This window comes from Crocodylus siamensis, chromosome 5, assembly GCF_052110815.1.
Source record: "Crocodylus siamensis isolate JL-2025a chromosome 5, ASM5211081v1, whole genome shotgun sequence".
Taxonomy (NCBI): domain Eukaryota; kingdom Metazoa; phylum Chordata; order Crocodylia; family Crocodylidae; genus Crocodylus; species Crocodylus siamensis.
Window position 1 is genome coordinate 189,446,084 of NC_143399.1, and position 14,983 is coordinate 189,461,066.

A 14,983-nucleotide genomic window follows, 5' to 3' on the forward strand; every position below is an offset into this window, starting at 1 on the left:
CTCACCAAGTTTTTGTCCTGCACTGCTGCTGCTGAGCCTGTGCGGGTGAGTCCAGAGCAGGCGCAGGGTGTGTGGGGTTGGGGCTTGCAGCATAGGTTCCCACCAGTACCATGGGCCTGGGGCCAGTGGCGGCAGTAGCTGGAATGAGTTGCTGCTGCCTGGGCTGCCTAGAAAGGTAGTCCCACTGTGGATACGCCTCAGCCCTACTGAATGCCCAGGAGACAGTGGGATGCGCCACAGCTGGGCTAGGCAGGACCTGCTGCAGGCTGGACAAAGACCCACCATGGGCCAAATGCAGCCCGTGGCCCATATTTTCCCCACCTCTGTGTTATTGCTTTCTTTTTATAATAGACTTTGGCAGTGTTTATGACATTTAATATTAGTGCTGATCGTTAATATCATGGCATTTTGGCTAGGTATGGATGATGTGTTATCTTTATATTAGTGTGAATTAAAAATGTTACTACTAATAACTTACAGTGGTGGCTCAGGTGGATGGTTGCTAATATAATGGAGCTAATGTAAAGTATAACCAAAGAAAAGTTTGTGAAGTATTTGTAAGAAATTGTGCTATAAATGCATTCTGAGTATGTACAAATGGCTCTTATGATGTTCTTCCACCTTATTTTTCCTTTCTTATGAATTTGTTTTTGTTGGTTTCCATTGAGTTTTGTAAACTTATACAATGGCTGCATTTTGCCTGATTTGAACATTAATCATGTTTGTCAAAGAAAGGCCCGTGTAGGAAAAGCTTAGAGGAGGGTAACAATGTGGAGACAAATCTATATAGTATAGTAACATCCTTCCAATCTATAATTTTACAGAGAACATTCTTGTTTTAGTGTATTAAATGATTTTAAAGACAGGTTCATGATTCACAAATGGTTCACAAATTGACTAGAATGCTTCCTCAGTCCATCAGCTGGGGCTTTCCCTGGCCAGAATGATTTTTTGGTTCATCAAAAGTGCATGCTATGACCAGGGCATGCTGTGTTCCAGCAGTCTCTATCTGTAGAATACATCATTAGAGATTGCTCCAGCCAAATTTAACTTAGAATAGCTCTGAAATTTCTCTGAAGCACAAGAAATGTCAGATTGACCATTTGTAGTCTTGGAAATTGGGGGAAGGTACAGATTAGAGCACCTAGTGCTTCTGTTCAAGCCAGAGTTGGCTGCTCCCAGGTGCAGCATCTACATGTGTACCCAGGAAAGCAGCAGTTTGAGCCAGGGCTGGCAGCAGGCTCAGGAGGTCAGCCCCAGGCTCCGGGTGGCAGTGTTGGGCATTGGAGGGCTGGCTGGGGCACAAGAGTGCTAAAGTGTTGGGCTCTGTAGCAGGCAGCCCCACACTTTAGTACCCTCATGCTCCAGCCAGCCTATCACTGTCCACACATGTGTTTCATCACACTTAATTATTCTTCCATAAGATAGTACTGCCATCAACAGTACTAACTTATGGCAGAGTTAGTTAATGTACTGTGCCCTAACACTGGTGTACATGTAGATAGTGACGCTTTATGCTATTTAGTCAACTCCATAGTAAAGCACACATGTAGATGCACCCAGTATTTACCAGTCTCATTTTTTTCTTGTTGTATTGACATGTGCACATTTGTTTTTTCTAAAATAAAGCTTTTTATAAACATTGTCCGATCAGGACACAATAGAAAGCTATCCCAAATGATGGGAATATTTACACTGATTTCAATTGGCTTCAGGTCAGACTTAGTGCATGTATTCACTTATAAGAGCTGTACATCAGCAAAATATTTTCCTAGAGAAATTATATCAAAATGGATCTTTGTCCTCTCTCCTAAAACTGCTTGTTATTCAAGAGTTGTAAGAGACCTTTCAAGTTGAAAGATGCAGCACATACTTCTTTGTGTAATCAATGCCAGCATATCCTTTCACTATAGACCCATAGCATTTACTTATATTGGCCCAGGGTGTAGTACCTTGAAATCCTGCTTTTCCATCAAAAAAATTAAAGTATCATATATGATTGCTAGTGGTACATATTCATTAAGTTTTATTTGAAACGAAAATGGAAATCTTGGTTACTGAGCAAGTTTTAGAATTACCGTTTACGCTGTGAACCACAAGGCAAGGTTGTGAGAACCTTACCTTCACTCATGAAAACAGTCATTGCCATGATGCTGTAAATGCCCTATATAGAAAATCAGTCATATTCTGATCTTAATTGTTCAGACTGGGTCTAGATTAGATCAGTGACTTTTTGGTGATGTACTTCTGTGCCCTACAATAGGAGTTTAGAATGTGAATCTTAGTTTGTCAGTTCTGAGGATAGGAAGAAATGAAATTTTGCCAAGCTGTGTGGACAAAAAGAATTTCTTGAGGTTTCTCCATCACATTTCCCACAAATTAGCTAATATATGGGTGGTTGTGTTACAAGTGGATAACACTTCCATAAACGTCTGTTGAAAGCTGATGTAGTAACAAGTCTGATATATGAAGAGAGATGGGATGCTTCTGCTGGGAAGGATTATAAGTGTTGTCAATTCAAATAGAAATGTTAGAGCAGGGTTTTCAACCTTTTTTAGTAAGTGTACCCCCAGTAGCCAGATGCGGCACTGGGGGTGGGGGGACACGGCCAGTTGCAGAGCAGCAGCCGCATGGGGTGGTGCGAAGTGGTGGCAGCTGCCACATGTGAGGATCACTTCCACACCGTGACTGGCTAGTTGGGTGCACCTGTGTGGCCTGCAGAGGGGCACCACTGCCCTCACCGCCATCCCCCCCCGCCCCCCAGCCTGTTCCTGGGAGGCTGAGGTATGGGGTGGTGGTGCTCCATCCCTGCTTGCCTGTGTGTACTCCTTAGGCCCCTCCCAAGTACCCCCAGGGATACTAGAGGATGAATGTCTTGAGATATAAAATATGTGGGTAAAGCCTGAAATCTAGTGCTGAAACCTTTTTCCTGGCAAGGTTCCACCGTAATTGTCAAACCATAATAAAGCAGCGTTTCTTTAAAGCTGAGCATGTGACAGGTTAATTCCTACCCCTTTTGATATTCACACTTAATAAATTACTGTTTTAAATTGCATTTTTCCAGTAATGCTTTGAATAACACCAATAGTAAATATTTAAGTGACTTCTGCAGCAAATGTTTAAATGCTAAATTCTTATGTTAAAGATAACATCGCTTGATACATTTGGGAAGAAGGGCTTTTTAATATAGCAATCCTATTCTTATTGTTTCAGCCAATTAGAATAAATGGTGTAAAAGTGTACACTGAAAATGTGGATAAAAGGCAGATTGTTTTGGATCTTCAGATCAGGTAAATCATTAATGTACCAGAGCGTACACATCCTTTATAAAAACATTTTAGAGTGTACAAATTTGTCATTTGATTCTGTGCTCATGTTGTTTGGTTTTGGAGTTGTAGTTTTAGGAGTCTGTTTCTTTAAGCAAATGTAATCACTTTTAATATGCTTGTTGATAGAGAAGGAAGTGTACATTAAGTAGTTTTTTCCTAAACAAGGAAGTTTGCAGGCTTACTTTCTGAATACATCATTTTAAAATGATTATTGTGAAGGAGTACCACTTAATTATTGGAGGTTATACTTTAGGCATAAAGTCTTGCTTAGTCTGGGCTAAGACTTTAATATGACAGACTTACTCTTTCTATACTACTCCATTCATATAGGTTAGTTTTAAAGTAAAGCAAAAAAAAGTTACTGGAATCTTTCATGCTAAAGCCTTTAGATTTTTTTCCAAGAAGCATTTCAACCTGCTTGCAGGAAGGATCTGAAGTGCCCTTCAGTTCTTTGACTCCTTTCACCAAGCAGAAAGGAAGGAGGCAAGATTGAAAAGAACTAACTGGGCCATGCCCCCTTTCCACACATTCACCCTACGAAGGGGTGGAAGCCAGAAGGGCAGCACGCACCAATAGCCACATTTCTGGTGTAGTGGAGCTTGGCCATCTCTAAGCTCTGCAGTTGGCTTTAGCCATCCCACATGAAACCCAGGCAATGTGAGGTGGAATTTCTGAGAAGCCTTTCCTCGAATCACAAAACAAATGTGGTTTGTTTTTTTTTGTTTTTTTTGAGAGACCAGAAGAGGTTTGCTTGAGTGAGACAGGTAAGTCCAGCCTCTTTGAGAACAGGGAGGCAGCTAGTCACTGACAATATTTTTGGAACTCTTCAAGCTGGATTTCCATGCTGTGAAACGGAAGAACTTCTGTGGGGAACAAATAATGCAATCAGTGGCTTTCCTCACTTGCCTTTACAGAATGCAACATGGTGGGTAGTTATACAAATAGACCAAGATATAGATGTATGCTGATTTATTTAGGGGTGTGTGCATGTCCCTGTCTGTCCCACAAAGCAGGAAAAGGGACTGAAATTCTTCCTCCCAAGGAAAAGATCCATCACACAATCAGAGTAAAATATATTTAACAAAAAAGTGATTGGCTTTTTCAGGCAAAAATGGTACTGAGCCTTGTAAAACTACACTTAAGAGTTCTAAAGCCATTCTAGACTAGTCTTATTTTCTATATCCTTTCTAATGTACCGAGAAAGATTATTCTAAAAGGGGACAAGGTTTTTTTTTTGCATTCCAGATAATCTTTAGATGTGTTACCTTCAATTGTTCTCAGTCCGGGAGTCTTTGCTGATCCTTTCCCATCCCCTTTTTCCCAGCACCTTACATGATCTCAGTCCTTTTTCTACTAACCTTCTACCTTCCATTTATTCCTAGCCTCAGTCCCCTTAGCCAGCAAGTGCCAGATTCTTTTCAGTCAGGAGCTTCCAGACCTTTCTGTCAGTAGTCTACACTTACGAGTTTTTGATTCTGCCTTCTTTCTCCTCTTGACCTTTTTGCATGTAAATTAAACAGGTTCCTTTTCTGCCCTAGTTTGGCCCAGTAAAATTCCTTCAGAGCAGAAAATTCCAGCTCTTAGTTCATGTGGCCATGCCTAGTATTGTGAGCTGTAGTGAGAGGTGAAGTCCTACTCAGCCCTGTGCTGGAACATGCTCTGTGCAGATGGAATCTTTAGGGAATTAAGTTATTAAAGTCTAGTGAGTCAAAGCCGAGTACGTGCAACACAAGTTTTCAGTTTTGTAACTTAGCCAAATTTGGGTGGATTTCCACAAGGATAACAAAAGACACCTCTCTGATGCAGAATCCACCGTTGCTAAATCTCAGTTCCTGGTCCAAAGCATGGGGATTCCATAGTTGCTTAAAAAAATTAATTGCCAGAATATATGTGTGTGTGTGTGTGTGTATGCACGCGTAGACACACCTCCACAGAAATACTAAATCATTGTTTATTGAAATTTTCTAAAACAATTAGGGTTGAGGCTGAAACCTGGCTTTTAAAATTATAGCCCAAAGTTTGCAAGGATGTGAGAAAGGGAAAGCAGGTTTTTATAATAGAAAGGGTCGTGTGGCCTTAATCACAGACAGTGTTACTACATCTGTGTATAAAATAATCCAAAGCACCTCAATGTGAAGCAGTCTGGAACCCATACCATGAACTACAAGACCCATTACTAGAGGCACTAAAATGAAATGTCTAATAAGGTTGAATTAGTGTTTTAAGATTAAGGATTTATTTCTGTATAGGTTGTGATTACTTTTGAAAAGTACAACTGTTTTATACAGAATGTTTAACTTCAGTATGATAAAAAAATGCTGGAGGTAGCAGTAAAGTGTGTTGCAATTTTGGAGTTTAAAAAAAGGAAAATTTAAATGTCACTATTTTTCTGTTTTTTAGTTTTGTTGGCAATTGTGAAATTGATTTGATGATCAAGAGATACTTCTGCAGAGCTGGTGTGAAAAGCATACAGGTAAAGTTCAATCTTTCTTTGTTTTAACTGTTTTACAAGATATCTCATACTTTGTGATGTACTTTAGCTGTTGCTGAAAAACAAAATTTCAGTAAGTCTGTTGTTTTCATTGCTTGCAAATTATTTAGTGATTACCAGGGATCCTGGTTTTCTCTGATTAAAAAACCCCCCACTTTTCAGTTTTTAAAAAGTAACCCAAAATCCACATTTTTCCATGATCAAAATGAAATACCACTGGGGGGCAGTGTACATATTAGTGGCATTTCATTAAAAACATGGAAAAATGTGTTTTCCCATTTTGGGTTACTTTTTTTAACCCAAAAATTGAGGATTTTTTTTTTATCAGAGAGAACTAGGATCCCCAGTGATTACTATTTGTTGAATAATAGCAAAATAATTGAAATAGGAGTTATCCTCTCAAATGTGAAAAATAAATGTTTTTTTCATATACAGTATCACCTTTGTCTGAGATGCACACATGCACATATATAGCACAGTTTGCCAAATACAAATCCATACAAATCCATACATTCTGTTTCCTTAGTTAAGGTCATTAAGTGTAAAAATAATATTCATGTAAGCATCTCAGATGTCCTTCCTGCAAGGCATTTCAGTCATGGAAGTTTATATTATTGATGTAGAGAATCATTTATTTTAAAAGCATTCTTTTCCACTTGTCCTTCCTGTTTAGTAAGAAAATGCTTTACAGCAGGCCACTGCTGCCTGGCTAAGCCTGTGATGTGGGGAGAGCTGTCCCAGCTGCAGGGCGCTCCCTCTCAGCCGTGTGGAGATCAGGATCAATGCCGATCTCTGCAGGGTAGGGAGAGTTGTCCCCACTCTAGGGGCAGCTGTCTCCCAGCTATGTGCAACCAGTCCAGATCTCCACATATAGATGCACCCACTCAGATGGAGATAAAATAATTAGATAATTCACCTAAAAAAATCCACTGTATTCCATAATAGTCTGTGATTTATAGTAAAATATTTTTCCTTATTTATTTATTTATTTATTTACATTCCAGTTACATCCAGGGAACTATGATATTCACAGCGTGTAAATCAAAGTATATCAACACTGTGTAATTTAACACGGTTTAGGCTGAATTTTACCATACATAGGAAACTTTCATGAGGGGAACCTAGACAGTACTTGCTCCTTTAGTTAGTCTTGGATGACATAGCCATTGCACTGCCTAAATTTCACCTGTAAGGAAGGACTTTCAAAAACATCAGTGCATATTTACTATTGGATACACTTGATAATTCATTTAACACCATTAATTTTTTTTCCAGATTCATGGCACAATGAGGGTTATTCTGGAACCATTGATTGGGGACATGCCCTTAATTGGAGCACTGTCTATTTTCTTCCTTAGGAAGCCCGTAAGTATGAATCAATATTCTGCTTCTTGAATACTGCATTAACAAGAAGAATAAGAGAGTGAATAAGTTTGTTTGATTTTTTTTTTCTTAGGGAAGAGAAAATAAATCATGATGATACTGGATGAATATTTAGAATGCTTACATTGTTATCTTGTCTTAGGATATACTCATACTTTCCAAATAATACCCTAGCAAAAGTTATAGTATCCTTAGAGGCTAAACATTGTTTAAAAGCTTTGGAATGAATATGCAATAGTAAAATTATTCTGGGATCTTAGAACAAAGACACTCGCATAAAACTATTTCCAGTTTTGTCTGTATTTTTATCTCTTCTTAAAAGTATCTAATTTCTGTATTCAAATTTAGATTATTGGTACTGTAATACCTTAGAAATCTAGCCCTTATTTAGGCAGTTATGTCCATTTGAGTCATCTCAGTATTGCATCACAAAAACAACTATGGAAATGGACATTTCTTTTGACTTCAGTGAGCCCAAATCAACTCATTCTGCATTACAGCATAAAAGGATGTGTAGGTAGCAGGAACCTATATTTACAGAAGCAAGAATGTGTACTTGGGTAATTCAGGGTTTTCCTATTTCTGGAAACCAGAAATTCCTTACAAAATGAATGTCATAAAAAAAGAAATCTTCCAAGAAACTTCAAAATTGTACTCTTGGATTTGGAATGAGGTACAAGCTATGGAAAAAGCTTAAACTTAGAGACTGGGAAGACAAGCAAGTTACAGGTAAACCAGGGTGAGCACTTAACAGTTCATCTGCAACTCTGCAGTTGCTGTCCACATGCACATTCTTTCCTGAAATAAAGATAAGATGTCTTACTCCCCCATTTTGTTAAGGGGTAAGCTTCTACACATTTAGCACAGGAAAAAGAGTATACACGTGGGCAAAAGAGAGCCAGTATGATGGAAATTCACGTCCTAGCTTTCCTCGTGGTAACATGATACAGCTATACTCTTCTATTTTTCCTTCGGAATAATTAATCCAAGGCTTGAGACAGGCTTAGTGGTCCCACCAATTTCTTTGAGCTGACGCGTCATATGACATCTGTCCTTATTATCACCTGTCACAAAGCCATATCTTTATTATATGAACATTTTACTTCCTTTTCTACTTGTCATCTGATTTGAACAGGTTGTAGATTCATGTTTTATACCATCAGAAAGCTAGGACCCAAGCCTTGGGGTCATACAATTCTTAGATTCCTCAACTACTGACTTTAAATTATGGCTTGTCAATTGACAGATCATAGACTAAGTGCTTCATACTAATAGCTTTCACTCCAAATATAGTATATGGTAGTTATTCACAGTAAACCTTGGTTTAGGTATAACACAAGGGATTCTGGATTAAAGATAATAAACGTAATTTTCAATATGTGAAAAATATTATTTCCATCTGTCTGTTGTACATATTTACTTTACAGTATTCTTGCTGAATTAACTTTCATTTGGGATCTGAGACACAGCTGCACAACTGTCATTGTAAGAGACTAAGATAAATATGAATTCTTGTGTAAAACCTTCAAAATCTAGCTAGTGGTTTGAGAGTTGTCTTCAGAACTTAGGGAAGGTGCTTTAGGACGTGATCTTTCAGTTTCCTTTTAGTCTTCTAGACGTGCCTTGATGATATCAAATATTGTTTTCATCCTAGATACAATCATGGGGTGCCTATACACAGGCACGGAGGCTGCTCCAGTGCTCTGTAATTGCAGCATGTTGGAGCAGACTTGATTAAGTGTGGTAATTACCTCACTCCAGCCAGCCTCCATGTCTTGTGTATTAGCATCCCCATGCTTCAAAATGGTGTTGGGGCACTTCAACTAAAGCTCATCAAACAAGCTTTAGTTCAAGCACCCCCACTACCATTTTGAAGCATGGGGATGCTGCTGCACAAGATGCTGTGGCCCTTTAATTAGAGTGGCTCTTAGAGCCACTCTAATTAAAGCACCTCCCCCCACCATCCCCAAAATATGTGTAAAGTGCCCATTAGTCTTAATCTGTCAAAAATTACCTAAAACAAATGATTGTCAAAGAGCCTGTTTACTAATCTTCAGGTCTGAATGGTATAAAGCTGCCAGAAAATGAAGTGTGAGCATTTCTCAGGATTTTTCCCATTTGTGCTTATGCTTTTTGACTGAGAACATGTTTGAGAGACGTACTGGAATCATTTGGTCCTGTTAAACTTCGCAGGACTTGCATTCTTTTCCGTAAATTGTAACAAGCACTCTAGAACAAAGTCTGACTTGTGGTCTCTGAAAAACGTGGCTGTATTTATAACTTGTTCTAAAACTGTTGCTTTTAGAACTTCTTCAGTTAACTGTTCCCGCTATTTCCTTTACAGCCTGCTCTAAATTGGCATCTTCATTTTTTATATTTTAATGAACACTTACTAGCTTTCAGGGCAAAGTTTTGCCAATTGGCTAATATGTGTATGTTTTTAGTCTAGGAAAAGTCTTGGAGTAACTAATATATCTTAATCAGGAAAAGATGGTTTCTTTGAGGAGCCTTGCAGCTCATAAAGCTTTGACTTTGTTGTGTAGATTGTTCTATCCATTTTGGAGAAACATTTGTGCCTCGTCTAACCCAAGAAACACATGTAAGATTTGTAAGGCAATATTTTCTGGATACATTGGTGAAAATTTCCAGGTAAAGGGTGGAGTCATATCATGCTGCTATATGGTAGTGCTTGATGACTGTGGAATATAAAGTAATAATTTTGTGTTTGGGAGTAGTTTAATTCCTTGTTGTTGGAAACCAAAGGGAAAAAACCCCCCTGTATTTTGGTTCTTCTTGGCAAGGTGGTGAATTATGATGAAAATCCCTAAAAGGATCAGACCCTTGAAACTGAGGTAGTGAGAATGATTCATCCTAACTGAATATGGATTGTCCAAAAGAAGCAGTCTGCTAATTTGGCAAGGCAGACCACTGCCTATTAAAGTGGATGTTTTCTTACAACAGGATTTCTTATCCATTGAATATTCTTAATTGTTTGTGTGTATAACTTCTGTAGGAAATGTAAAATCAGGTGTACTACTACAGCAGCAAAGTTCTATAACACAATCCTATCCACTGCCTAGAAGTTGATGTATTTCTTTAGTATTTTTGTTAGGAGAGAGGAACAGGAGGAATTAGCTGGCAACTAGCAGAGGATTTTGTTCTCATATTTTCCAGTCTGAAGTAACTGGCAACAGTTCCACTTGCTCTGTAGCATCTGTTTGCTGGCCTTGATGACTATATAAGGCAACTCTTGTCTAAATTAATAATTCTGAACATTCTTATCTAGTGAGTGTGCTAGGGCCTTCTATCTTTCTTAAGCAATGTTTGTGTGGTTTTTGTATTGCAAGAGCCCTCTGTCTGGACTTTCTAATAAAACCTTTTAAAGACTAGGTTTTTGGGGAAAGGCTTTTCTACTTATTTTATATATTTTCATATGCAATTTCAAAAGAGTGAAAATATTCTGAAGCTGGCTTTCCTTTTTAAAGTTCAACTATAATTTCATACTAAAAATATAAAAGGCAGAATTTTCTAGTAGTCCAGAAATGTGGGTTAAAGCTTGTAAATTTTTGTATGACTAACTATAACTATGTCCTGAACTTGAGTTAACTTTATATTACATCTTTCTCTTGAAAGTTAAACTGACTTCTTCTGCTGGCATCTTTTACCTCTGTTAAACTTGGACATAAAATATCACATAATGAACAGGTTAATCTGATTTGATTTTTTTATTAAAATATCTGCTTTTAGTACTTCTGTGTGTTGGTGGCTCTCAAAATTTCCTAGTGACATGTTGCTTAATGTTGAAATCCCTGTCCCAATATCACATCTTTCTGAAGCAACTAGAATTCCAAGTTACAGTTCTAAAAACCTGAAAATGTGTTATAGAAAGGGTTTAAAAAAACACCTTTATTTTTAAGAAAAAACTAGGCAGCTTCTGGGAAATTTTATAACTGTGTTTTCCCTTATGTGTTTCTACTAAATCAAGTGTTGCCATCTCTCTGCTTATTTTGTCATTTGTTTCAGTCCTTCTGTTTGCTATCTCTCCATTTTGGTTATGTACAAATTTGACTATAAAGTAATACAATCACCTGCATCCATGACACTTAGTCTCTTAGGCATTTCAGGACTTCTTAAAATTTTTACCCATGATTTGAATATGGTTCAGAAAAGACACTCTGCTCTTATGCAACTTGGAGAGAGAAAGATTAAAAGTTTCTGCTTCTGGAAACTCCCCACTAAAGCAAATGAATTACAACAGCAAGTTACATTATTCCTTGAAGACCCAGATATTCTGCATACTTATTAAAGCCAATTATTATTAAATCAATGATTAATGCTTATTAAATCGATTATTTGGATGGAGGAGTGAAGAGCTCACTGGCCAGGTTCACGGATGACACCAAGTTATGGGGCAGTGTGGTCACGTCAGAAGATAGGTCGCAGATACAGGTGGACCTGGACAGTCTCGAGAGTTGGGCAGACCAGAACCAGATGAAGTTTAATACTTGCAAGTGTAAGGTGCTTCATCTGAGGGCAAACAACCCTCAACATACATACAGGCTTGGTGGTGACAGCTTGACTTGCACCATGGCTGAAAGGGACCTAGGGGTAGTGATTGACCATCGTATGAATATGATCCATCAATGCGAGGCAGTGGTCAGCAAGGCAAACAACACGCTGGCATGCATCAACCAATGCATCTTGTATAAAGCTAAGAAAGTATTACTCCCGCTGTACTCAACAGTGGTGAGACTGCAGTTGGAGTACTGCATCCAGTTCTGGGCGCTGCATTTCGGTAAGGATGTGGAAAAACTTGAGAGGGTCCAGAAAAGAACCACTCGTATGATCAGGGACTTGCAAGGCAAACCATATGAAGAAAGGCTAGGGACCTGGGCCTCTTTAGCCTAAAGAGAAGGTTGAGAGGGGACTTGATAGTGGCTTACTACTATATCAGGGGAGTGCATCAGGAGCTCAGTGAACGACTGTTCACTAGGACACTGCCAGGGAAGACTAAAACCAATGGATACAAACTCCAGGCTTCAGGCTTAATACCAAGAAACACTTCACAGTCAGGGTGTCTGGACTGCGGAATAAACTCCCTCCGGAGGTGGTACATTCACCTACCCTGGAGGTTTTCAAGAGGAGACTAGATGGTCACCTCACTGTGGTCACTTGACCCCAGTTGTCTGCCTGCCTAGAGCAGGGTGTCTGGATCCGATGATCTGCAAAGTCCCTTCCAGCCCCTAACAATCTATGAATCAAAGCTCAGTGGAATAGCTCCACAACCAGAGAATCACTTCTGCTTAGAGAGAGTCTCATTGATCTGAAAAGTCAAATAAATGAAGAAGCTTTTGTAATACTGTGTGCAGATGGTTACTCTTGACTATTGCTCTATGTCTATGAGGGTTCTTCCCAGGTGGAGAAAACAAAGTTAACTTATCTCTGTTCTTCTATTCAGGTCTTTATGGTACCTCCTTCTCAGTCGTTCTTGCTGGTCTGCTCTGCTGAAGCTTCAGGTTACCTGAAAGCTACTTTGTCTTGGCTTCTTCCCTGTCAGCTTTCTCATTAGAGCTGACTCCCTGAAGAACCTTCCTTGCAGCCTCCCGGATGCTCTCAGCCATTCCCTCTCTCACTCTGTTGGATTCAGGAACTTCCGGTTCTGGTTGTTCCCCCTTTGTCTGCTCTGAGTCCCTCCCTGTCGCAGAGCTCACATTCCTTCCTCCTCCTCTCGGAAATACCTGGAGAACAAGGATCTCTGTGTGGCTCTGTGTAGCTTCAGCAATGGGACAGCTGCTTTCAAGCACCCTTCCAACCCTGGTCTCTTACTCTCTGCCACCACTGTCTCTTCTCTTCCCTTACACTCCCCACTATAAGATTTGAGAATTTGTTACCATTCTGACCTTGCTCCTGATGTGGGGTCTGCTTCCAATCCTGTCATGATTGTGCCTAGAAGTAATTCGTTAAGTTCTATGTAGCCTAAAAACAGCTGTCATGGATCTAGGAGAACCTCTGCCTTGCAAATTAAATAAAGTAGGTGTCATTTTGTTGTTACTAGTAAACAGTTATAACTGGCAATGGTCACTGCTGATTTTTCTGTGTACTGCAGCTATTGAAATTTTTGCCCCTGTGAAGTGTTGCCTTTCTATAAATGTGTTCTTACAAACCCTCCGGCTGGTGCATATTAACTCCAAGTATGGATATTATAACTTCATAGTGGATATTGATTGAATTGGGAAGTCACGAGAACAGGAGCCCTAAAGCAGCCTTTCTGAGGGAACATTTTATTGCTACAAGAAACCAAACATTTAGAAAGTGTTATAGTGTATATTGTACATTTAGTATTTCAGCCAAGGAAGTGCCTCTTTCACTGTGGCAGAATGGGCAAAAATAAATCATGTATTTATAAACCAAACTTAAGTGTGTTGGGACTTGCTGGGCCAGTGATTCTCAACTGGGGTGCTGTGACATACTTGGCTGCTGTGAGATCATTTTAAGGGTGCTGCAGGTTGTAAGGAGGTAAGTACATACTCCTTACTACTCAGCCTTCATGTGAGGAGGTAAGCACCTTCTCCTCCCTCTCTGCTTGGTTCCTGTACAAAGAGGCAAGTTACTGCTCCTACCCTTCTTTACAAAGAGGCAAGTTAAGTTACTGCTCCTACCATTCTTGTCCTGGCCCCTGTGCAGGGAGGCAAGTACCGTAATAAATACGTTAGTTTATGAAATGGGTTGCCACTCAATTCCCAATAGCTATGAAGGGGTGCCTAGAGTCTAAAAAGGTTGAGAACTACTGCTCTCAGCTCTGATGTTTTCTGAGGGATGAGCTCCATTAATTTAATAGCATCCATAATCACAGAACAGAAGTCTAGGAAAAGAGCCTAAGATCTAGTGAGTCAACTTAATTTATCTAGCTTATAAATCAAAGCCAAAGTTTTTTAAAAATTTGCACATTATGTCAGATTCCCTTCTTCATATTTAGGCAGCTGTAAAAGCATCCACTCTTTAAAAATGCTGAGCATTTCTGCAATGCTGATAATTTTTAGGTCCTAATCATTGGAATTGTTATGTTGCATCTAATGTATCTGCAGATCTAGTTTCAGAAACAGGGTACTGGCTTCTCCAGATGGATGTGTGAAAGGAACTCTTTAATAGCTGGATGTCAGAAGAGTATCTCTCAAAGAAAAGTTCACTTACACCTGACATAAGAAGCTTTAGATCTCTTCCAAAACAGTTTATATTGAAGCAATGGTTGTATTTGTTACCTTGTGAATAGCTTGTCTATCTGTCTGACTAAATCTGAAGAAAAAGTGCCTTCTTCAGATCAGGGTCACCCCAGTCTGGAGAAGGCCTGGGGACAGCTGTTCCCATCTTTGTCATAGAGTGAAGGGGAGGAGTAGCCACCCCCTGCTTCCTGCCTGTTCTCCAGAACATAATTTGTCCCCACCCCTACCATCTACCCCCGACAGCCTACCCCCTACTGACTGTGCCCCAGTGCTCCCCCCAGCTGCCCCCCCACCACTCTGCCACTGTCTGTCCCCTACCACCTGCTCCCCTACTGACTGTCCCCACTGCTGCCCACGCACCCCAACTGTCCCCTGTGATAGCAAGTGTTAGCCTTTAAAAATGTGGGAGATGTGCTCTAACTATTTGTATTGTCAAAGACTTGATGAGTAACAGCACAGTCGCTTAACCTCTCTTGCCTTGAAGTTTTTATTTTTTTTCAAATTATAACCATTCATTATAAATTGTGTTCTTCATCTGGGCTTGCAAGAAACTTTTTACT

The 14,983-nt window shown here is 39.5% G+C and overlaps 1 protein-coding gene across 4 annotated transcripts in view; it reads left to right on the forward strand.

Moving 5' to 3' along the window:
* ESYT2 (extended synaptotagmin 2) overlaps positions 1–14,983 on the forward strand; it is a 147,889-nt gene that overhangs the window by 59,403 nt on the left and 73,503 nt on the right. For all 4 annotated transcript variants that reach the window (XM_090047595.1, XM_090047596.1, XM_090047597.1 and 1 more), the window contains exons 4-6: positions 3,214–3,290; positions 5,730–5,802; positions 7,096–7,185. In XM_090047595.1, the coding sequence (XP_089903721.1) occupies positions 3,214–3,290; positions 5,730–5,802; positions 7,096–7,185 (240 nt within the window). The remainder of the gene's footprint in view (positions 1–3,213; positions 3,291–5,729; positions 5,803–7,095; positions 7,186–14,983) is intronic.